Below are 27225 nucleotides of genomic sequence, written 5' to 3'. Positions count from 1 at the left end.
GATATTTCACCGGTCCGGAACTTTTTACTCATCCTGCATATTTCGAACTGGTTAAATTGAGGGTATTAATTAATTATAATATATAACTAATTTGTATCGTTTTATAGTAATTATATATTAATTATAATATATAATCAATTTGATAAAAAATTAATAATTTGCTAAAACCGATTTTCTGATCGATTAATTTTGTCTGCAATATCGAGAGATTTTTCATATCTACGTAAAGGAAATGTATTTAAATTTTTAATGTCGATCCCATAACTTTTTTACGACTGATATAAATGATGTAATTATTCTCGATTGTGATAAGCATAAGAAGAAAATCAGCGAGTCGATTGCTGAGGTTAAGAGAGAGAAGGATGTAATATATTATTGATATATACACATATATATATACATATACATATTGTCGCCTAAATTTGCCGCTTTTTCCAGTGTGGAAGAAATCTCATTCTGTCTGAAAAGTCTTCATCGACCGTGTGTGTGTTCTGACGTCGCAAAAAAGGCGAGAGGGAAAAACCGCGAGAGGCTTTTTAGAGCGCGAATGCAGCTTTGTTTCACTCTTACTGTTCGGAAGCAAAAAATCACAAAGGAAAAGGAGATAGATGCTTTTTCCTCTCTTTTAGCATCTCCTCAATGCAGATTCAATTATGCCAATTTTGTGATCCTATAGGTATTTGCCTTCAAATCATATCATAAAATTTTCAATCTGTAAAATAATGCGTTATATTAATAATTCATTATCGTTTTATTTATTATTTCTATTTCTTATTTAATGGTCTATTATTTTATAAAAAAAAATAAAATAAAATTATCAGAAAACAAAATAAAATAATATCGAATGACGATTAACAGTTGCAATTATTATATCGCTATTTCTTAATGATACACATATAATATGCGAACATACTTTCCGGACTTTCTGACGTGAGGGCGAAATGTTTCGTTGTGCCAGGAAACGTGCGTTTTATCGTCTCTAAACCGAGTAGTAGATCTTAAGAAAGACGTGACGATACGGAAGGAACTGATAGTGAAATTCAAAGTATTTCTTCTCAAGACTGAAAATCTTGTGATATTATATATCTTAAAAACTTTCGCGAACGCTTTCATATTCGCTTAAAGCAGAGAAGGGGACATTAGCAATAAATTTCGAGCTATTTGACTTTACTGTTTAAAGTTACTTGCGTGTAAGAGATAGCACGAGAGAGGAATAGAGAAAAAAGAGCATAAGCTACAGACAGTTATTTCATTGATTTAATATATCGTGTCTGTGAAGTTTAAAGAAATTGAGAATCTCTTTTATTATATTCTTTGGTGTATATAAAATATTTTTCCATCACTATAAAATATAATTTATTGTATATTACAGTATTAAAGTATTTTTAATAACATTTCTTTCAGCTTATTTTCAAAACTGTATCCATATCTACAATACAAGAATAAAAATACTTGCGAACAGATAGTTGACGTATCTTTTTAAAATAGCATTATCTCTTTTTAGGAAGTACTGACATTGTTAAAGTAATTAGATAAAGTTTTAAAATTTCATCTGTCTGCTTTTCCTTATTTTGTAGACTTGTGACAGACGTCTGTCGCAGGCAATTTTCAAAATTCGCATTTTGATTAATCCCATCAATCACTGATTTCAAACCGCGGTTGACACGTTGGCCCACTGAGGTAGCGATTTTTCTCAGGGTCTATCCTTTCTTGGCCCATCAATCACTATTTCGCGATTAATACCGGTAGTGACGCGGCGGTTTCGCTGTTCAGATATTGAAACAACTGTTTCTTCCATTCGAGCGTTACGACCGTCGTTCTCTGAACCTTGAATCCTACTGTCATTGTTCTCGTATTATTATCGAATTGAAATGCGCGCGGAATTCAGAGGTTGCTAGAATTTTCGAGAAGACATCTCATCACGTACTGTCTATTCATTTCCTTTATATAAAAAAGAAAGAATGGAATATATAATAAATAAAAAAATAGATTGGTATTTTAAAACGTCAAGTATACATTTTAGAACTTAGAACTATAAATTTTTCACACAGTATCTGTTATTTAAAATTTATGTTTTTCTCGAGAGTTTAAAGAGCAATTAAAAAATTTAAGTTAAAATTTAATTTGCAAATTATGACGTGCTCTACGGATATCTAATTTGTTTTATATTAACGTATATTAATCAATTTATGCACGTAGACGTGACAAAATGACACAAATGATTAGATACATACAAGTATAAAAAAAAAAATTATGATGAATGTATGAAAATCGAGACCTCCATGTTTATTTTTTTCTCAATTCGCCAACAATATATTCGTCAGACAAAATATTACTCGTCCCCATACATTATACACGGAAACCGAGTTTTTCTTGTCTTACATAAATTATTCAAGATTCTGTTCCTGACATCTCGCGACGAACTAAAATCGCGTTAGTCCATCGTTGAGCAAAGTTTAGTAGGGGAAATAAAAAGAGTTATTTGCATAGACATTTGAAACTGACAGATCTTTTATCTTTATTGTCGCAAGCAACTTTGCATGGGGTGTTAATTTTTATCGAGCAACTTCTATTTTTTTTTTTATGTTTTAGTAATTTATATGTCGATACTTAGCTTGTAATGTAAAATGTATGTTTATCCTTACGCGACTCGTGTCGCAATAAAACGCAAAATCGCATTATTCGTCTTCGTGTCATCACGTTGAAGCGAGGGCGCGATATCAACCGTAGGGTAAACGACTACCAATTTATAATTTTGGAGAGCTCCGCGATAAGAGAGATTCTCGCGATGAAGAACCTTTTTGTCATTCGGGAAACCCAGCCGTCAGTCGGCCATGAAAAATTTTTCTCCCATACGGAGAGACGGAGAGCGCCGTCCCCGATAAATTGCTTATACAGGATGAAATTTCGCATCGCGGCGCGTCACGTCGAGGAGGGAAGATTTACGGGCGGGCGAGAGTAGTTATCGGGATGTGAAGTGTACCGGAAGTGCATCATGTGCGCCGGGACAAATCATCTCTCTTATCCTGAGCTACCCCTCACTTTGAGCCCACGTGTCATTTTGAAAGGCATGCGTTATGAATTATTTACTTTATATCCGACGCTCTTTTACGAGCGATGCATCAAATAGTTTACATGAATTTTACGATGAGAGATAAACATGTCGCTTTCCGAAATTTCCTCGCGCGTGCTCAGTCGTTATTATTTCTGTAATATTTTCAGTTTATTATTGCGTCACAAATTTATCTAGTTATCATTCATTCGTGTACTTTGAAAATTGAATTGATTTCTCCTTAACGATATGTTTATGAAACACTCTTTTTATTGTAAATTTTTAATTCTTGTCGTTAAACTAAATAGCTAACTTAAACTAACTATATCTTAAAACGATATATACTTTCCATTAATTTACACGACGAATGCACAAAATACTGACAATTTCCGTCGAGTTGGAAATTAAGAGGTTTTCGTTTTATCTTTCCTCGGATCTGTCAACACGGCATTGTTTGCACGATGTAATAATTACCATTGGCATGCGCAATTAAATACTCTACCTCGCGTAATTCGCCGCGATGTCAGCGTTTTCGCGAACGCGAAAATAATCGCACCCCTTTCAAACTCACCACCAATTTCAGTCGCATTGTACCGAGTCAGGTGCAACGATATGTGCGTACACACGACGATAAATAGACGGGAAAGAGAGAGAGAGAGAGAGAGAGAGAGAGAGAGAGACGAGGAGGAAAGGGATGGAAGGTTAAAGTGTACTGTACGCGAGGATAGTGTTATGTGGAAAGATGCGAGTACGTACTTGCGTTGTGTGTGTCTGTGCGTATGTATGGTCACTTTACGTCACGGAAAACGGTGGATCGCGCACACGTGTCGACGCTACTCCGCCCTGCGTATGCAAACTAACTCACCCCGGCTAATGCATACGTAACACGGCTACCCAGGGGTTACTCCAACAATGGCGCCTTATTATGAGACGAATTACGTCTCATAATCGTGGCAATTTTCCCTCCCGCTCGCCCACTCGCTTAATCCTTTATGGGTTGCTGTCTTCCAGCGCGAAATCGCCCGCGGCATCACTTTTAATCTCGGGCGTGTATCGGTTTTCGGACTATCGCCGTGCATTCGAAGATCGGAGATAGAACATTTCCATCTTGTTTAATCTGCCCGCTTGTTAATCGTTCGATTTTTCGTATTAAATTTAGACGATACGTTCCAGCCAAAGGAAATTAACAAGAGCGTGAAACTAGTAAGCATATTAGATTCTTACGCAGAAATTCATCGAGGTTCGAGTTCATTGATCGTGTAACCGTTTGCAATTTTCGCTCAAAGCAATGTCCACGATAACGTTTGACTGAATAGAGAAAATGAAATTTCTGCAATACACGTTACATAAAAGTACGAAACGTACAGATCGTTTAAAGTAAGTACTGAGAGTCTGTCAACGCTGAGAAAAATTTTTGTTTCTTTATAATTTTCTTCACACAAGTCCGCGCCGACAAAAAGATGTCGTTCATCATAAGACATCTTCCTTTCTAGGGGATAAAAAACCGACGGACGTTACAGTATCATTTATCACGTGACAAATTTCAACATGGATTTATGGAATATCGATAAGCGATCTGAATGTGCAAATGATCTACCCGTGTTATACGTTGCCTTTATGCTGTTACTATTGGCGGATAAAAATTCCGTTAATCATCGATGAAATAGCCCACTTACGTGGAATCGATTCCCAGCAATATATACGAGATGTGAAAAGCCTTAAAATCATAGATTTACTTGCCACACGTACTGAAGATAATTAAGTGCCAGCTAATTAAATCTAGCTTTGCTAACTCAACGTTCCTCGGTTGATTTATCGAACTCGATGCCCGTTATAAATTTTTTTTCTCATACAAATTCTATCGCGACGAGTTTCCGCGAGTTTTCTTTCGTATTTGGACAAACAGATATCGCAAATTCAATTTACGAGGACTATCGATAGCATTGAGTTGAAAACTATCGGAAGAGAGAACAGTAGGACGGTAACGATGTTTGTCAATAAAAAGTTTTCTCCGCTTGAATATATTTGTGACTTGTTCCGGTGATATTGTTGTCCATGAACGCAATCGCTCTTCGTTATTTTATTATAAGATATGAGATATTTCTAGGAAATATTAGCTATATTTAATTTTTCACTCTCCGTATTGGACGTAATAATTTTGGCAGTGTTGATTTTTCGATTTTTTTTCATAAAATCCATATGTTTTTACGTTTGCAGATTCTAAGATTTCGAAATTTCTTTATTATTTAATTTTTGTATTTCATTCTCGAACGTTTTAATCTCGTTGAATAATTACATTCTAACGTATACATTATCGTCGAAATTCCCTCTTGAAGACGCTCTCGCGACCTCTTTAAACGATTTGTATTTCGCGATCGGTGTCTCTCGACGGCGATAAGACGGCGAGTACCGCATCGCAAGCATCTCTTAGCAACCGCCACAATGGCGTGGTGCGAAATAGATGCGTGAGTTGTACAATATTACGCGCGACACAATAACCGGGAGACATACTTCTGGGTTCTGGCTCCCTTCAATAACACTGTTCTCCATCCCCGAATGCGGTATGCGAACGCACGATGCATTCGCCCGAACGTGCCGAGGAATGAACCTCGTTCTCCGTTCGTGCAGAAAATACGATCGGCTCGATGGAGAATTTCTCGGTTATCTAGCGACAAGAGAGATACCGACTCGCGTAAATTTCGCGCCCGAGAGAAACCAAGTCCCCGAAATACTCGCTTTTAAGATATATATATATATATATATATATATATATATATATATATATATGTGTGTGTGTGTGTCGTTCTTTAATCAGAAGAATAAACTCTACGCTTCGCGTAAATCCTATTGAAGCTTTTGAATACACGAACGAAAGCGTAACGTGGCTGCAACGTGATGAGATCGCGTCTTTTAGAATGAAAAATTTATTGTTTCGTATAGAGTTTATATATATTTTTTTTTAAACGAAAACTCTGCCTGCGCAAACAAAGACAAGCGCGGTGAAGGATCTACATTATTTTATAGGCAAATCTCGCGATTGAAGTTACTTAATTTTTCTTGAAAGCGCGTTTCTCCTCGATCTTTGCTCCTTCTCGAATTCCCGGAGTTGTGTTCTTTCTTGGATTCCTCCGCTTTACAGTCGCGAAACATCTGTGAGATACATGTTGCCCATCGACTGGATATCGTTAAGTTGACGTTGATTTCGCCTTTCCGCTCGGTTTGCCATTGAACGATCTATCGGGCTTTACGAGAATTGCCGAAGCGCAACCCTCTGCTCTTTCTCTCCCTCTGTCAATCTCTCTTTCTTTCGCGAACACGTCGAAGACCGTTCATCGTCGTTATCACTTGACGTTTACCTTTTAGGATATCGCCTTTTAATACGCATTGCATAAGACTTGTAACTCTGGGTTTGATATTGTATATCGCAGAATGGCAGATAAATAGCAATTGACAATATTATGGCTAGTAAAATAAAATTGGACGACGTTACGCACAAAAATAAATTACAATTTATAAAAATTCTATTTTCGGAAAGCGTAAGCTTCATAACACAATTTTTCTCTTTAGAATAAAAAGATGTAATGAAACCATAATGGTTCCATATTATAGTTACAACTTGTTTCAGAAAATATGCATTCGCGCACTAACTTACACTTCTGATAAATGCAATTTATATGCAAGGTAATAATTTTATTGCTTTGCATTTAATTCAAATGTAACGTTATTATAAAACTTTGTAAACTCATTGTGAAACCGTTGCTGCTAGGAATTATGAGATATTAATATCTAACATCTCAGAATGTGCCTTGCCTTTCTGGAACTTGCTATAAAAAATTTAATAGCAACATTTAAATATTATTAGCATTGAAATTAAATTGCTGAGAAATGTTTCTCGCGTTACTCTCTCCCTCTCTGAATTAAAAATTTAGATATTATAAATTATAGAATATGTACCCGTAATTATACGTATGTTTGCATCCATTTTCTTTAAAAAAAAAAATGAGTAAAAACTTTATTTAGATGCGTGAGGTCTCTGATTTGGCTCGATGGATGAGAAAGTTTTAAAATTTCGCGTAAATCCGAGAATTGTTATTTGCAGTATCGCAATCTGAACGTTAGCTGAAAATAAGAATCGAATCAGCGAGTGTTTAGATTCCAAGAGATATTACGAAGAATTGTAGCGAATTTTATGCATAACAATATGCTGCTGGGAATAAGAATGAACATAATGGGAGCGTCTATTTATAGAATCCACAAAAAGGCTCATTTGCCAAATTCCACTTTCAGTTCACGTCTCTGTACGTGATATTTTATAGAAATTATATTATCGGAAATTCGACCAGCGCCGCGATATATCCGGCGATACTCCATAGGAGTATTCTTTTATACGATATCTTTTTACACGACAAAACGTGTGATACCGTAAAAGTTGAAAAGTATAAAAATGTGGCTCCATTGTATATCTTTTAACGACATGGTCGGCAACGATCGTGAGAAACGACTTCCATTCGAGTCTTTATTCGATGTATTAATTGCGTCCTATCAAACTATTTTGCTGCTGAAATATTTACGGATCAACCTATCAAGATCGATAACGGTAATGAGTATTTCAAGGCTTTTACGGATCTAATCGATCTTTATCTCGATATTTAAATTTTTCTCACATCGACCATTGACCGCGTGCAATTTTTACGATTTTCGTAAAAACATGTGTTTTGTTTCGCGTTCTTCATTAATATAATCAAAATTAAATAATCAGAAATATAGAAGAGACAATATATTATCAGATAATATTAAAACTGTTCATATCAAATGATTAAATGAAATATATAGTTCAGGATGTGGAGAAATCTTAAAAATTTCTTCGCTACTAATTCGTACTTGAAAAAATGTTTTTTCATTCTTACGTTAGATACTTTTTCCACATGATCTATTTAATTACATTGCTTTCCGATGATCTCATTACTCACGCGCACGAGAAATAGGTTTATAACTAAAATTAAATTGCTGACCTAGTTAAATATAGCAGTGCAATTCATAAAATTAAAATGGACGAAATACAAAATTTATGATAGAGAAAAAGAGTTTTTCATTCGATAATTATCGTAATTATATTTTCATATCGATTTTTTCTCGATGATATTATTTTTTGTCGAATATGAAAGCAATTCACGATGTAGATAATACTTGTATATATATATATATATTTATATATAATCAAATATTCTATATATTTTTATGGAATGTAGCCTACTTTTACTGTACAGTATTATATAAGCGGTATTACATAAATCTGACCCCGTCAGTGAGGATAAAAAAAATTTTAAATATATATTGTAAAAAGTTCCAATATTTATTTATGACTACAAAAATAATAAAAAAAAATGTTTCATCTTACGAAACTAAAAATATATACACATTGGTTTCGGAAATAAATTTATTTTTAATCTCTACGCATCTTTTATTTCTATCTTATTTGAATCAGGAAGAAACCGGAATTTAATCAAATATATTTGGACAATAATGAAAAAAGATTGCTTCTTAATAGAAGAGAAAGAGTAGTATCGTAACACGAATTACGCATATAATTTACAAAATATAGATTAACAGATGATACGATAACGATAGCATCGTCGGTATACTTTAGATATGTACATCCACTTTACTAGCCATTTTACTCTTCTATGATAATGATTACGAGCTTGTGTAAAGCGAGTCGACGATGAGAGCAAATAATGTTATACGTTGTTATTTGTCCCCGAGTCTGCGTGTCGCACAAACTCGATGGATCGAAGCTCGTTTAAAGGGAGCATTTAAACGTTTATCGTAAAAGACGAGCTTACCTTCGTCGAATGCTTCTCCTCGTGTGAAATGCCAACCGACATACTCGAACTGCAACGTGTTCGGAGGTTCAGTAGACGCGATCGTGTCAGTCCGAACAATCTAAAAATCTTTTGCCCATCTTCTTCATATAAGGTATGTAATAAAGCAGCATACACGATTCCGCAGCTTTACGAGAAGATAATGATAATTGTGTGATGTTTTGCAAAATACGAATTGTTATTTAACTAAAATATTTCTCGTTTGCTTTTGTAACTAACGAGCCCAGTGAAAATACCTGCAAAATAACTGAAATGTTTATTTCCGTAGCTGAAAAAGCGTTAAAAAAAAAAAATAGGGAAGTGGAACGAAAAAAAATAGTAGGGATTTTAAATGTACGGAGTCAGATGTAAACGGGCGAACAGAATGATATGTCAGATCAACACGGAGTTCTAAATTTGTCTATGAAGAAAAAGATTATACTTTTTTCCGTTTGGGGTATTAAATTATATTAGAATTTAATAGCAACATTTAAATATTATTAGCATTGAAATTAAATTGCTGAGAAATGTTTCTCGCGTTACTCTCTCCCTCTCTGAATTAAAAATTTAGATATTATAAATTATAGAATATGTACCCGTAATTATACGTATGTTTGCATCCATTTTCTTTAAAAAAAAAAAAATGAGTAAAAACTTTATTTAGATGCGTGAGGTCTCTGATTTGGCTCGATGGATGAGAAAGTTTTAAAATTTCGCGTAAATCCGAGAATTGTTATTTGCAGTATCGCAATCAATAGCGACAAAAACTATGTTAACTCGTATAACATGATAAACCATAATCTAAATTTTAATATTATATAAAAGAAAATTTGTGTTTTTTTTTTTTTTCCATTGTGTTGTGAAGAGCAGAAATTTTGAGTTATATATCCGAAGAGTTATAGAAATAAAAGTATCGAATATCGGTTGAAATAATAAAATTCAACTGTGCTTTCTAACGTAATATCTACTTGATATTTGCAACCAATGTACAATAGTTGTTGTGGTGAATAATTCCCCGGTGGTGAATTTGCACGATCCACATCGTAACATTCACACGTCATACAATACTTTATCCCTCTGAGATACGACGCGGTGGCAAAGTTGACGGTATCTAGTTAACCTGTTTCCGGATCTAGAGGTAAAGGAAAATAGGATGTTACGTCAAACTCGATTAATGTCCTTAGGATTCAAGGAGAAGGAACGATGTGCGGAGGCTGATGACGTTAATGTTGCCGATCGTAGTTGACGAGGTTCGTTTTGAATTTAAGTTAGTTTAAACTGGCAATTGTAGCGTAACTGGCAGTTATGCGATTTAATCCTTCTCTCGAAATCAAAATAATCTGTAAAAGATGCGATTTCAATTTATTTTACAATCAGTTTTTATTTTAACAATAATTTCAGATTGTAATTTCTCTATTATTTTTTAAATGCTATATAAATTATAAAAAGTTTTCAATATTATTTTATCGTGAATCTTTAGAATCTAATACAGTATTTTTTTTTTAAATAATTATTAAAAAATAACATTTGTCAACTTGTAACATTTTCTTGTAATAATGATCTGATGAATCTATGATTGTTCGCGAATGCGCGTGGTTGAACAACTTTGCTTCACAGAATCAGGTTTCTCTATACAAGAAACAAAAGAAGAGATTGTTTATTTTATGTTATTTTTCTATTTTATTAATCGTTCTAAAAATCTTAATCCGTAACGCTCAATGTGAATCGTATATCACACGTGAAAAGATACATATGATTCAGCTGTTTCCATCTATCTTTCCGCACCGTCTCTTTTCAAGATCACTGATTGCCGCCACGCAAACAATTTTACAAAATTACATAGATACCAAAGCACGTATATGGTAAAGCTGTTGTTGCACCATTGTGTACAGATCAGCGTTTTTTTTTTTTTCCGTTTATGTATTTGATACGAAAATTTGACGCAGTATTTTAAAGAGGAGAGAGCACAAGCTTTCGTAATCGATAGAAGCTGTCTCGCGGAAGCTGGGCAACCGATATCGCGAGATTAATCGATGATACATCAAATGTTCGGAGCGAGATTGAGTTTATTATTAATAAGGTTTGCTTTTTTTAGATAAGGATTTTACATATCAATATCTTCATATTAATTTAAATATCACATTAAACTTTTTAATGTGATTTCGATTTTGTATATCTTGCAAACTATAATAACTTTTCTTGCTCTGAATTTTATATAAAGGTTTATTTTTAATGAAAAATATATAATTTTTTTTCTATCGTTATCATGTTATCGTTATTACCATTACGTTATTTATTCAGTTTTTACCATTATCATTGCGCATAAGCTTTCGTAAATCATTTTTGTTATACTGTCCAATAATTTTCATGGTATATTTATGCATTTTCCTTGCACCAAAAAGGTTAAATTTGAATTGAATATTGCGGAATTTTCAAATTATCTGCGATTGATTTTTATATAATAGTGATGAAATTGAAATCGATTCTAGAGACGCAACTCTTGAAGTTGGGAAAGTTTTTTTTTTTTAAATTTTTTTTTCTATGGGAACATAAAGCTTCCTGATAAAACTGATTTGAACAAGCGGTTCACAGTCGAATGAACCGATTGACCCTTCGACATTACCGACATTCCCGGGCTCGTTCAATTTACGGCCGCGGGACTGCTGCAAATTGTTCCTTCGCCACCAGAGCTTTCGCTATATAGGGCCAGAAAAAAAAGGAGCGCGTCGAAAATGCCGAACGATTTTTTTTTCGCGTATTTTATTTATTTATTTAATTCTTTTTGCATGCAAGCGAGGAAAGGTTCCCCTCCGTCATAGCTGATAGTCGATGCCGCCTACGTTTCTCTAGAAATTCAGTTATATAAATGCGCATATGTGATTCAAAGTGGCACAACAACATATTATACCGTTTTGATGAACGAACGAATGAGATACTGTGTCATTCGCGAACGCAAAATTGCGAAACACATTTCGCGTTCCATTTAGGGATAATTGCGAGTACGGCGCCAGATTATCGATAAAAGTGTATGCTTAATACGATTATTGCATTATAGTGTATATAATTGAATAAAACAACACACTTTAGACGATAGAAACGGTAAAATATCGCAAAGATCGAAGAGATATCTTGCAAAAGAATGAAATCTGAGATATACATATTAAGAGTTCGAAAATTTTATTTTAAATTAATCTTCCCCTTTAGCGAGGATATCAAGATCATAGAATCTCATTATAAAATTAAAATCGCCGGACTCTGCGTACATGGTATATGGAGAACGTGCCAAACGTGACAAACTATGGATTTAAAAAAAAAAATAATAATAATGATGCAGTTTATATGGCGTGAATATGACGTTACAGGATTTAGCAGTACAGCGGCTTAAAACTGTAATAATGTGGATGACGCGAGAAAGTAAGAGAGAGCAAATATTACATCCGAGAGAGCTGTGTTTTAGCACAAAACTATTATTATTATCTGGACACCGATAAGCTCCCGCTTGAAACAAGAGCGGCGAACAATGGCAACGTGTCTAATTCGGAACGTACAATCTATATTGGTTGACTAACTATTGTATCACTTCTCGTGTAAGTATATGCACATGTACATACTGCAGAAATATGTTCTCTTTTCTCTCTCTCTCTCTCTCTCTCTCTCTCTCTCTCTCTCTTTCTCGATATTGCCAAGTGTTTTCAAAGTGAATGTATTCGCAAGTTTGAATTGTAAGGCCACATATTGTTCGTAAAAGTTATATAATTATATAATACTGTACGATATTCTGTCTACTGTACTATATGTACATGGTGTATCGTATGTTACATATTTTACGCGCGATTGTCTAGCGATTGTCGTGGAATCGCTGGACCAATCTTTATTATCAGCGAGATCATTTCGTGCGACATAACTTCGGCTTCGGAAACATTCGTGAAATGATAATATAAATACCACCGACAGCGTTCGATATTTCGTTATCGGTGAAAATCGCGATATCTCTTCGAATTCCATTTAACGTTTATCTGTTATTCAAACAAACGTTATTCGATGTTCGCTGTTTTTTCATATTCAGCTAAAGAAATGAACGGAAGACGAACGAGCTGTTTAGCAATTTTATCAATACGTTCCCGGCGACAGATTTTTCTTTCTCTCTCCAATATATCTGAATTTGAAGTAAAATGAAATACGGACATGCATTTTTTATTTCTCTCTTCCTCTCTTTTTTTTCCATGTGCGCTCGAGCAAAACTCAGACGAATATGTAAATCGAAATGGCTGCAGCATCACTGACAACTGCAGTGCCACGTAGATTCATATATTTGTGTATGTACACTCATATTTCTCTCATATCTACGTGTCTTATATATATATATATATATAGGGTGGCCCCGAACGTTCCAGCCGGACTTTGAGATCTTATAGGAAATTTAATTCCGAACAAAAAATTTTCTATAAAAATCCTTTCTTAAGAAGTTATCGCTCTGAAATCGTGATTATTGTACACATTTTTTCCAAATATCATGGAAAATGTGCGTCTTTTAACAAAAAGTACCGAAACAAAAGTTGTAGAAAATTAAATTATCTTTCAAATGAGATCAAAATGATTGTTGTACGTTCCATAGATTTTGATATAACCATTTTCGAACGTACCAAAAGTGCTTTTGTTACTTATTGTTGGATCGATTAAAGTTGAATCAGGAGGAAATCCGTAAAGCAACTAGATCGGTCATTACTCGATGCCGAAAGTGGTATTGGAGCTAGGGGGGCGGGGGGGGGGGGGAGGGCGAACATTTTGAGAACAGTTAGTTTTTTCACGTCTTTATTCATTTTCTACTATTACGTGCTATTTTAGTTTAAAAAAAATTTTGTTTATTTTCATAAAAGAAAAAGATTTTTATCTCTTATTTTTATCGTTTTTTTTTTTTCAAGAAATTTATTAAGTTTCATTTTCTTTTTATTTCATTTTCTTTTCACCTTTTGCTCTTCCTTTGCATCAGAGATTTTTGAGCGATAACTTCTTAAGGAAGTATTTTTCGACCCATGTTTATAGGAAATTTTCTCTTCAGAATTAAATTTCCTATAAGATCTCAAAGTCTGGCTGGAACGTTCGGGGCCACTCTGTATACACACACACACGCATACACACACGCACACATATATGTATATATATATATATATATTTTTTTTTGTTATGCATATTTTATATATATCTGCTTGTTTGTCCGATTCATGTCTACGGATATACCGGGGGAATTCATCCGCGTATCGTTTTTCTTTCCACACATTAAACATTTCTACGTGCACGCGTAACTTTTTCAATGTAGAAACGAATTGTATGTGTTTTAACGCACTCGACCTATTTATAAGAAATAAAATCTCTTTCGCACGCTAGAACGAGTGAGGAAAAAAATTGTTATTTAACCAGGCATTTCCACGCAAGTTGCGCCAACTTGTTTTTTGAGAACAAATATAATCTGTATAAAATATAGATGAATTGAAGCGTCGAAACAATAGTTCGATAGTTTCTATCAAAATAAATATCTTAATCTCTTCTCATAATTGTAATAAATTTCTTATCAAATTGTAACGAATAAGATATTTTCTCGGAAAAACACGCTATATTTTCCATCTCGGTCAGATAGAATTAAACCACTAAGGCTTTGAATTGGAACAGAAGGATCCAAAGCCAGATCCTAAAACGAAACGCAGGTTCTAACCGACCGCAGTGGTATCGAGAGACTAAATCCATTTCTAAAGCTTTGTACGTAGGTTCGATTACATATATCAGTAGTGGAGAAAGCGATTTATCTACGGAAACAGTTCTTTTATTAGGATTTATTAAAAAATAAATTAATATTAAAATCGATATTAATGTAAGATAATTACGAGTATTGTGATTGAGAGAAATTAATTTATGATAAATCTACTGATTAATGAAAAAAAAATATTATTTATTAAAGAATGCATAATGTAACGTATCATTAATTAAAGTTCATTATCTCTGGCGAAGAATTCATGATCGCGTTATCTTTAGCTTTGACTACAAACAACCCTCTCCTCCTTTGTCACGCAATTACGCATTTTCTCTCGCACATGTAGGTGCCGATGCCGGTAAAACTACAGACCAGAATATGCAGACTATCCAACTCACAGTATTAATTGTCACAGACTAGCTGGGAAAATTAAAAATCTTTCTTTAATGAAAATATTTGTAGCCTTGGAATTAGAACTATAGAAATCGAAAAGCTTCTTATAAATTAAATTTGTATAAGGGATTAAATTGTGCAATGTTCTTTTCATTTAATCTTAAATGGATATTATACTTTGGTAGAATTTTAATTTAAAGTTTTTTGTTGTAAAATATTGAATATTAAAAAATTAATTATGAAAAGTTTAAGAGAAATAATAATATTCTTATAAATGTCTGTAACTTTTATCAAGAATAAGAAAAGATTGATAAATGACATGTTCACTACTAACATAAATTTAACATACTTATTGCGCAATCATACTTGATATAATCGTACCGATTTTATTTTTCCCCCTTTTTCTTGTCACATAATACGTTTTGCCAAAGCTGATTAAAAACGTAATTGCATTGCGTTAAAGTAGATTACGTTACAAATCCGTTATCTTGTTTACTACTTTCCCCCGATGAAGCAGTCCATCATATAACTTTTACAATTTCCGATTTCGATTAGCCAGTTATCAATGATTCCTGTTTGGAATCGGCCTGTGAGACGAAAACACCCGGAAGCGCTAACATCCGATCACAATATGCAGGTTTCGTTCTGGTTAGATATCATCTAATTTTGCCGGTTCACTTGTGACGTGTCGATCGTTGTGGAAGCATTCCGCATACGCATGACCGATCACGGGATAAAAAAACAAGAGCATTCCGATCGAATGCCCCTTCGAACAATGATGTGATATATTGTAGCTCTCGGATACAGGATAAGTTCTCCACGTAGCAAAATAAGATATCGAAGGATTCAAGCGAAGGATTAATATGAAATTATTTTAATTATTATTTGAAATGAAAAATGTATCAAGTATTGATATATATTTAAATTAATATTTTCATTAAAAAATTTCGATTTGTTGTAAAATTATAGGTGGACCGGGCGGAGAAGGAGGAAGGGCAGGGAGAGGGTGGTCTGGCGCCGTCTTGCAGCGGTGCCTCCGGTTCGAGGATGGGCCCCGGGCCCGATTCCGGCAGCAGTGCTCCCTCTTCGGTTCCCCAGTCGCTGGCTACTTCAAGGGACGACGAGGACGACGAGGACGATGAGAGCAGCGGTAGGCGATCTAATGGTCACGGAGGATCGAGGTTAGTGTATGATTCTCGACGTGTTCTTGTATGCGATCGTGTCTCGTGTCTGATTATACTGCGATCTGTTTCACTCTTAATATTTTATCGCGCGATCGAATGAACAGATCGCGTAAGAGATGATCGCGCGAATCATCTTTTCGGTCTTTTATCATAATTTTTAACGAAATGAGAAAAATTTTCACGTCACGTTTTTTATATATTATTACGTATTTCAAAAACTGTAATTCAAATATTAATAATTATCTTCTCTCTTATTGCTTCGAATGCCGATTTCGGTGTTTAATATATCAATCGACGATTCAAACTTTATAAACTTATTAAATTCGACTTTATTGTTAAATCGTGTCTGTTGAATATATTTGAAATTGAATTTTTCACACCATCTAATCTTGTATAAGATGAGAGTTTATGAAATAAATATAATTTTATTTAATAACATTTATATCTCTTTTCATGGAACTTTATTGGAACTGATTTAATCGCATAAATAAGAAATACATAACAAACGTTACATAGAAAATTTAATTATAATAAATATTAACAATTCTATTCGATATGTAATTAAGACCAGGAAATTTTTCTCGTGTCTTTGCTCAGGATGACTATTTTATATTTCTCATCCTCGTTCCTTCGTTCAATTAACGCATTTATTTAAGTATTTAATGAAGGATGTTTCTATAATTAGTGTATGTAGGAAGATTGTTGAAATTCAAACGAGACGTAAGTTTTTTTCTTTGTGAATTTCGAGAAAGATGATAAAGAAATGTATGCTGCAGATATATCGCTGCAAAGAAAATAGAATTACAAGGGAAATTGAATAATGCCAAGCCATATAAAATGGTCTTTTACTATTTTCCTTTATCTTTATTTAAAAAAGAGTGCCGACACTAGGTTCGCCGACACTTGACAGAAGTATATTATATTAGAGATATTTCATCTTTCTCTTCTTAATACAAGTCGTATCGTCGCAAATTTGCATCGAGATAATTCGCACGAAGTTGGAGAAGAATTCGTTACGATTTATTATTCTTCGAAGATCTTTAAAATTCCGTTATGGTTGAAATAAATCGTAACGACAAAATTTAAAAATTATATCGTTATGGCGTATATATTCTGCGATTATTTATACCTTGTACAAGCTGGAATTGTTTGAAAATTTTATTCGATACTTTGCTTCGCTCGTAATGAGAGTGCCCTAAATGTTGATGATATTGTGTATAATTCAATGGATATATGCTTTTTTAAACACTGAAAACGTAAAAAAAATTGTTACAGTTATAAAAGATAAAGCCTTGCATGTAATATTCTACAACATAATAATATTTTTACATTTATTATTATACATCGAAACTGCATAAAGTGCTACATTGTAGATAAATCGCAACAAGTATTTCCAACGACATAATGGTTTTTATCGATATAACGATATTAACGAAATGTGAAATCTCGTGTTCTCGATGAATTACATTGTTGTGAAAAAGTGTAATATTTTTGCTCTCTAATTGCGCTAAATCATATTCATTTCATATTATAATATCATGGAATTATTGACTCAAAATACTACAATATTATCTCTCTTTGCGACAAATCACAGCAACTTGAATCGTTTTCAGCTAATAGCAGCGTGTTGTCATTATTTGATTTTCACGTGCAATGCGTTTCGGCAACACGCACGTCACATGCATCGGAAATGCGTTTTCAATACGGCGCAGTAAATTTCTAACGGAACGATTCGCGATATCGTAATGGATGGGACTTTAATCGGACGATGATGAATTTATGAGTGAGAGGTTAAACATAGTGTTTAACCAGATATACACGTACGCACGCATAAACATATCCCACGTATATGCATACGACGAATACTTAATTCTCGGTACAAAATGTTTACTATGTACATACGGCGTACACTTTACTTTACGCTAACCGAGTGCTTGTCACGAATAATGGCTTTTTACTCCTTCACATGTACAAGCAGCACGCGATGCAATTATCCACGTGTCTGATATCTGACGAAAGATATATGGAGAAAATATTTGTAAGATTACAATAATACGTATACAAACAACATATACAAAAATTTAAAATTTTTATAATTTATCGAAATGCATTCGAATTTGAAAACTTATGATATTATTTAAATTATATTTCTTATATCTTTGATATATATATAATCCTATTACATAAAGATCTACAATAGTTTTGATATTTTTAAAAGACTCGGTTTTATTTGCCTTGCAAAAGAAATCAATGTTGCAAGAAATAGTAGATATAAAAGAGTTTTTCGGAAACCTCAAAGATCACTGTCTAATCGAATTTGTTATTTTACATTATACCGCAAGTCGCTAAAAAATATCATAAATAATATTTCGCGGTCAACATAAATGATTTTGTTAATCCAAATGGCAATTTCAATTCTTCGCGGTTTTATTCGCTCATATTGGATCTCATGTTTCAATTTAACTGAATTATACATTTATTTAAATTACTCATATATTCATGTAATATCTATAATGAAGAACGTAGATAGATATATATATAAATACAAATATGTTTTATTTAATGATTGAAATATATGAATTATAATATAGAGTATATCGATATACGGCTGAATTAATGATTGAACCGGCACATAATAAGTATAATATTTCCGACCGAGAGAGTTAGAATTTCGTAAGGAATTAAATTTATTATTTAATTTTATATCTATCTTATATGATTTTTTTGTTATGTAACAAATAAATATTATATTATTTTTATAATTATTTTTTGCATTCTTCAAAAATTTTATATGATTTAAACGTCAGTCATGTGAAAAATATTTATCATGTAAACATACATAAACCTAAAATCTCTCGATTCATTATGCTCTTTACGAAATGTTTAAGCTCTCTTGCTTTGGTCCGAATTAAAGTTTGCTCTGCAAAGTTTAAAAGGACCAAAATCAGATTCTCTTTCTTATATCCTCGCTTGTGATTGCGTCGAAGCTTTTTCAAGCTACCGTATAATTTGATGAGTATGCTTTTTCTACTTTGGAGAATGTTTATTTCATGGCGAAAGCAATAACGAGAATGATAACTCGGTGAAATCTTTCGTGTAAGTAAGCGTGAAAAATATGATCCATCTGGCGCGTTACTATAGATGTGCGAATAACGCAAAACGTACGCTAAATCTTCTTAATTTTGCTTCATTGATCATGGCGGGCAAAGAGCGTGAAACAAGATATCGTGCTTCGTAAATTCGGGAAAAATAATCTAGAAACAATGATATCAATCTTGCTTTTAGATTGGAAATTTATATTTGACACATTACCTTTTACATTAAAAATATAAAAATAATTAATCTTATTTTCAAAATCGGAATAATGATTTTAGTAATTGATGATGTTTTTACATTTTTTACTTAAAAGTTTTAAACGATTGATTTGCACGAGGGAGCCTAAATATAAAAATTTGAAGAAAAAAAATGGATAAATTAAATAAAGTAATAAAGTCTAACTTAAACTTTTTCATATTCATCACTTTAACGCAACTTTATAATGAAATAAGAATGGATCAAATGTGGTGAATAAAATGAAGATATATCGCGATTTGTCGTACGGGATTATCAGAGAAACTTGTAATACGATAACGTTTTTCGTGAAACTCGATGCGCTAGTCAAGTTTGCTTAACGTCGTTAATGCGGTTCCAATAAGATGCCGATGCAGCGTCTCTGCAGCGTAAATTATTACTCTCGGGCCAATTACACCTCTCGCCTTCGACGAAGATGACCCGTTTTCGCTTCAATGCAAAAGTTTCCGAGAAAATTTCTTCCGAAAATTTGAAATTATGTCTTGGGGCACACACATACAATATCTTCTTTTCGTAGCGCATTGTAATATCGCTTCTTGCAGAGACATTGAACGAGACACAATCGTCTTTATCACGAAAGCTAAATTTTTTGCTCGTTAAAATAAGACATCTTCAGCGAGTAAATTTGCTTTCGATGAGAACGGAGTATATAAGAAATCGAAACAATATATATGATAATAATCAATTTTAATTCCAAAACGTAAAATCTTTCTTTATTTTATCTTTCTTTTTATAATATGATAAAATATATTTTTTGTTTCTATTATTGATATAATATGTAATATTGCGTAAAATATAATATAATTCGTAGGAAAAGATGTATTATTATAAGATGCACTACGTTCCTTGAAACTGCTTTCACTATCGCGCATATACCGCGATTCAAACTTATTTACTTTTTAATTGAAGCGTTGGGACTGTATAACTCGACAGTATTCGTGCATCTAAAGCAAACTATGTAGCTATCTTGCGAATGCCATTCGTGCAGCGCCTAAGGAAACGTGGGGAGCATGCTAACTGTGATTTTTAATCAAACCTCGTTAGGTTACATAATCACCTCTGTGTGTGAGTGTATGCGCTAAATTTTTTTATACTTTTTATTATAATTGTGGAGTTTTATTAGAAGAAACGTGTATAGCGGGATTTCTCAAGATATCTGAGAAGGGTATTCTTCCTCGTTGAATATTTTTTGTCAATTGATAGCGCATAAACACTTCATCATGCATTTTGCAGTAAATAATGTTACCATTTTTAATTATTTGAAAATATCGCGTATAAAGGTATGAATTATTTCTTGTTTTAATAATTACATAGCTGACATATGAAAGTCTTTTTTTTTTGAAAAACATAACTTTATCATTGGATGGTTTAAAAAAAAAAAAAAATAATAATAATACGAGGTTGTAGCATCTCATTAAGTTGATTTTATCTTGTCCAGCTCCGCTTTAGGAATAACGGAGGAATATTGCGATCAAACGCAACTCGTGCGTGTGAAACTCGCGTTAGCTTAGATTTGATAGGTACAATAGCGGAAGGCAGATACAACCGCGTTCGTTTTTAGATTAATTCGAGCGGACAAAGAAGTTTCGCGTGCTTGGTCACAATACAGTAAGCACTCTCCCACAAAGGAGCAATTGGCTGAGAACGTAGGCTGAAAATCAGTCCGTATATTTACAAGCAACTTAGAGCTACTCGTATACAGCGTGTTTCAAAGCATTGGTGGTGCATATGGGAAATCGAATGGAGCGATCTTTGATTAGATTATTTTACGATTGGTTTATTTATCGAAACTTTTCTTGCGCTACTGGGGGCTACGTTTTTATTGTTAATAAAAATAATGTTTTAGCAGCATTAACGGATTATATGAATAAAAATGAAGTTGATGGTTTTAGCCGAAAGTAGAAATAATATCGTTACGAATTCTGCGAGAAGGAAGAACCTAGGGATTAAATTAAGTAGGTCAGTTATTGTAAAGTAGATAAACAGTTTTATAAAGTGAGTAACAGTTTCTCTATTCAAAGGACTATATAGTATCTTGAATTGATTTCCCGCGAATATATTATATACTTTTTTCTTTTTTAGGGAGATTATTAATTAAAGTTATTTGCTTGAATTTCTACGCCCTGCCAAACCATTTTAATGAAACATTTTGAAAGTTTCTTAATTATACGTGCAAACTAATATTATAGATCTGAGCATATGGTAATATGCATTTAAGAGGACGGCATTACGATATGCTCGAAGGAAATCAGATATGACTTTTCGGTGATAATTCTTCCTTTGCTTCGTGCGAATTATTTAAATATTCTTTTAAGTATTATATTATCTCTCTGATAATGATACTTTTATTTTTTTCATCGTTGAACAGTAGAAGAGATTGACAGATTGTTCGGAAAATGTCGGCGAGCACGAAATGAAAGATCTAATATAAAATATATCTTGCATTTGATTGATGAAAGGAAAGCTGAATGAATTTTATGATATTCGTTCTAAGATGATTAACGTAAATTACATATTAAATTAAAATTTAAATTAATTGTCTCATGTTTTTGTAAAGAGAAAGCTAGATTAGAAAGAGATTATCTCGCTATGACTTTAGCAAATTTTCAAATTAATCGACAACGTTGTCAGTAGCATATAATCTAATCATTATGTTTAACGCAGAAAAAAGAACAAGGATCTTGCTCTGTCCTTATATAATGTCCATATATAATACTCATCGCAAGTTTATTCTTTCAGCTACGGTATTAAATTACGAATTTAAATTATCGTCGCGCGCGACATAATCGGAGAACAAGGCGCAACTAATTTCCAAGTCCAAGTTTTGCATCCGACAGGACACCTTCGCTTCGCTGCTCGCTGTTCCGCGAAAGTTTCTCGTTTTTTTTTTTTCGCCTCCCCCTTCTCTATTGTGCAATGACTTTTCAGTGCATGTAGCGCATCGCGCTTCGCGAGAGAACGAGGCGTATAATCAGCAAGTTTCGATTTTATTTATTCAGTAGCGATCCAGATCGGACTTTCCCAGATTTTGCAAACAGCTTTTCGTATTCCCAGGACATTATATATACTGCACTTTTCATTCGCACAAAAACGGCGGCGAGACAGGCGGCGATTTCGCCGCGGTCGCGCGTTGTAATCCCGTAAAATCTAAAGTGCACTCGGCAAACTGTCGCATTTATCGACTTTACGCGCCGTGGCAATTAACGTAGCGATGTACCGTGGCGCCAAACCTTTATCATTGAAACCTTTTTTCACGGGGGGGTGGGGGGGGTGAAAGGGAGCGGGTAAATAAATTTAGCGTCACGTCGCGTCGCACAGTCGGCAGAATTTTCAGCGAATGACTCGTTTTTCACGATGTGATATGGAGATGGACAGACGGACACGAAGAGAGGGAAGGATGAAGGATTGTCTGATTGAACTTGTGTAAGGGGACGCGAGATTGACTCGGAGAGTGAGAGAGAAAGAGAGAGAGAGGGTGAGAAAGGAGACACGAGTGATAAAACCCATTCACCCATTCAATGAAATACGTTACAAACTATTATAACTGTATTTACGTCGCTTTCGAGTGAGATCGTTCGCAGAGTGAATGAGTAAAGCTTTTTTTTTTTTTTTTTTTTTTTCCTCCAAGACTGCTGTTAGTCGTAGACATCCCGACCGGCCTGCCATGGGATGTTATCGATCATAGTTTGACATGTGACAATACACGATACGAGAATCGCAGGTCATGTTATACCGAAGAATTAGTTATTAAAAATATGCATGTAATTTTCTATTTAGATTTAAAATTAAAATTCATACATAGAAATATATCGATCTGTCCGAAGAGATATTGTTTTCGAGCGAATCTCAAAAGATTTGCAATTCAAGATTTAGAGTTTTCTATCTTTTTACTATGCGCATTAAAAGTCATATAACTATTGATCTTTAAGTACTTTTAATATTTTTTTATTTTAAATAGATTAATATTTTTTCATAACATATATATGCCTGAGAAGAAAAGAAAACGCACTTTATGCAGAGCATAATCGCCTAAAGATATCGCATCAACATTAAATGAAACCATTTCCGAAGCGAATGTTATCCATTCACTCATATTTAACGCACCCTAGAATGAGTATGCTCGCGAAATCTAGGCTGAGAGTACAAGAGAGAAAGAGAATACATGAAAATGTAAGTATTTGGGAATAAGAGAGAGAATGAAAGAAAGAGAGAGAGAGAGGCAACCCGTGTGGGTTCTCTGTCTTCTTCGCAGATCATCGGAGATTTATCGACAACGACAAGCTATTTCGAGCCAGCGACGAGCCTTCGCGACTAAGACAACTGGTGCAGGATTAGCCGCCACCTCGACGACCTCGGAATCGCTAGAGAGCTACGCCCTCGACACCGAGATACCCGCAGCAGCCAGGAGGCCCCGTAGCACGAGGGGTTCGCAAAAATGGAGTAACGTACGCGCGGTCATGGCGTTATATTCCTCTCTACGCAAAATCAAGAGGTATTCCCGCCATTAGTCGATATGGACGGTGACCTCTAGCACTGTCATTCGCACACAAAAACATACTTGTAAACTCTCATAGACTCCCTTTCGAATTCTGTTGGGAACTTGGCACGATGGCTTGAATTCAATTTTGCATAGTCATCTTCTCTCCCCCCGTATACTTTTTGGGAACTTTATTTTTGAAGATATTACGCGTTTCTTTATTTTTCAATATATTAAATGCTATTTTTTTAAATAAAATAATTTATGTAATTAATTTAATACACAACTTTTTACATTGCGTTTAGTAAAAATCACGGGATACGAAAAAATTTCGGTGGTGTAAAATATTAATTTTCAAACAGTTTTTCGGAAAAAAAAAAAAAAAAAAAACTCTCAGAAGTCTCGGCAAATATTGGAGATCTTGCAGCGCTTGTATTTGCGTCTTGTCAATTATTCATTTCGCGTACACGACAGATTTCCGAATATAATCGAATATTCCGAGAGGTTCTGATTTTTAAGCTCTCGAAACTACGAATTTTAAAACTGTTTCAGGGATTTCAAACAACAATGTGAATTATTCAAAGACGTGAGACAAACGCGCGCACGCACACGAAGCAATTCTGATCTGATATTGTTCCCATCGCAACTCACACGATACGATAATCGCTCGCGATGTAAAACGAAAGAACGTAAAATTTACGATGACACGAGACTTCCACTAAATAAATGTACGTACTGTAATAAACTTTATACGTAAAAGTGACACTATATTAAATTTAAAGCCAATATTGTTGGTTTACGTACAAAGTTATCGAGCTTTCTACCTTTCTATTGTTCCGTCAGTTCTATCTTTGCAACTTTCAAAAATATTCACATTCATGTTATAATCCAATTGGATGAATTTTCAATAATAAAATAACAAATTTAATCAAATGTGGAAATATAGAAAATACATATTTTTCTATAAACATTTATTACACAAATATTCAATACATGTTTTTAATCAAATCAAGACAAATATATTATATTTTATACAGATATATATTATTTGTATAATGAAATGAAATGATATATACGATAATCTGTATAAGAGTAACGATACGTTTAAAAATTTACAACTTTCGACGATCGTCTTTATCGATTATCAATTTAAATTAACGATCCCTAATTTCAAATTAAACGTTGTGAAATATAACGAAGTATATTATCGATTATGGTTACAATGACAAAATATAGGAACGTACTAAAAGTCTCGAATGTCGATCCGATCGTTTTACGTCGCGATCGTCAGACAGCATTCAACATAAAATCGCACGAAAGTACTGGCTACTCCTCTCGTCACTGCAACTCTATCCTATCGCCACTCTAAACGCTCACCACTTTATACATTATCTCAGATTACTCTATACGACTCTAGTCTCTACTTTGTATTAAATGATAGAACTGGCAGATGATCGCCGTTTTTTTCTTTTTTTTATTCTCCGCTTTTAAGTATATCTTTGAACTCTCAAACGTTTAATAATAAATTTACGAACGAGTCGATTATTTTCACTCATGATGATCGTTCATCGATCAATATCGATGGTTCGCTTTGTTCGCGATTGCCGAAGACATTTTACGCATACTTTTATTTGTGGATAATGGAGCGCTTGTGTAAAATTTCTGGACGATAAATCATTGATATTGGAATCGCTCAAATGAGTAGAAATTATCGGCGATGCATCCGACAATGAAATGGAATCGTTTATACCGTTTAAAGAGCAGAGTTCATAAATTCTGCCCTTTGATTTTGCACTCGAGAGTGATACGCTTGTTTCGATAACGCGGCTCGTTTTCCTCCCGGTGCGATCCGATTTATCAAAAAACGCGATACATTTCAACGTAATAGTGATCGAGCGATTGATCTCGAATTAATTTCACGAATGAAATATTCTCCATTCGCATCGATTAAAGATCCGTGATATCCCGTATAACAACTATTTTGCATCACTAGCATAGATATTAATAAATTTTCATATGTTTCAAATTTTCTTTATAAAAAAATTACTGTTTAAATATTGTAAAAGTTACTCTCGTCTGATATTAAAGCACGAGACCTTAATACGAATTGCAAAAAAATCGTTACTGAGATTTTTTTTTTTTTTTTTCGTAGTGCTGACAGAGTTGAACTTTAAATGGAAAAATTCTTTTTTAAATGAGCAATAATTTTGCTAGCCCTTTAAAACTCAAAATAATTACAATCAATTGATATTTGCGATAAACATGTTTATTGACAAATGATTAATATTGAAAGTGTCATTCTTATAAATAAAGATAAAAAGTACATAAATAATGACGCTTGAAAAAAATATATACATAAATAAAGATTTCAAAGAGACTAATCTCTCTATTTAATGTGTTCCATTAATATACACGTGACAACACAGACATCTTTACGACAGAACACTGTACATGAGTGTTACATTAACGATTCAAGAATGCGTAGTAGCATAATGACGATTTTTAGTTACTGTCTCTGTTTAACGTATGCGATTTTTCAATGTTACTATCTCTGTTTGTCTATCTATCTGTATGCCTGTCTGTCTGTCTGTCTGTCTGTCTGTCTGTCTGTCTGTCTGTCTGCCTCCTATCCATCTGATACTCTAGCTAACTCATCTGATCTCGATTCTCGCTCCATTTCTTACTTATCTCAAAAGCAAGAACTACCTGTCTTAAAAATCTTAGAATTTAGAGAAAATACGACGGGCGGTATATATACTTTCGATCTCTTTTCGAAAGAAACGAGAATGATGTGTTTCTTCCGTTTCGCATACATTAGGTTCGAACGAATGTAACGAATAGTATATGCGCATCTTTATCTCTCCGTATATGTTTGTGCAAGATACATAAATCATAGCTAGGACTGCGGAACGAGATGCCTTGTGATATACCGTATATATATATAGCGAATCCTGCGATTTATGCGTGACAACACGCAACAAAACTCATGCATGCATGGTTCGCAAGAGATTCGCGACGTTACTCAGTCACGCGGAATCCCGATTATAAAATATTCGTGTGCGTGTGTGTGCGTATGTGGATGCGCGATTGTGTCAATCATATTTCTTTCAGGAGGATATACGCATGTGAAAAGGCACGAAACCTATCTCGAATATCGAAAT

General features: G+C 33.9%; 1 protein-coding gene across 5 annotated transcripts in view; it reads left to right on the top strand.

Annotated features, from left to right (window-relative positions):
• The window catches only part of LOC138935194 (uncharacterized), a 106382-nt gene that overhangs the window by 47809 nt on the left and 31348 nt on the right, over window positions 1–27225 (top strand). For 4 of the 5 annotated variants that reach the window (XM_070299622.1, XM_070299623.1, XM_070299625.1 and 1 more), the window contains exons 3-4: window positions 16022–16233; window positions 23840–24079. In XM_070299622.1, the coding sequence (XP_070155723.1) occupies window positions 16022–16233; window positions 23840–24079 (452 nt within the window). Of the gene's footprint in view, window positions 1–8837; window positions 9029–10097; window positions 10164–16021; window positions 16234–23839; window positions 24080–27225 lie in introns of those variants that run through there. The other variant, XM_070299621.1, reaches the window with a different exon arrangement.

Source organism: Polyergus mexicanus, unplaced genomic scaffold (genome assembly GCF_030449975.1).
Source record: "Polyergus mexicanus isolate NDT 795.1 unplaced genomic scaffold, iyPolMexi1.0 SCAF_7, whole genome shotgun sequence".
NCBI classification, from domain to species: domain Eukaryota; kingdom Metazoa; phylum Arthropoda; class Insecta; order Hymenoptera; family Formicidae; genus Polyergus; species Polyergus mexicanus.
The sequence above is the reverse complement of the archived record's forward strand: the minus strand, read 5'-3'. Positions and strand labels throughout refer to the sequence as shown.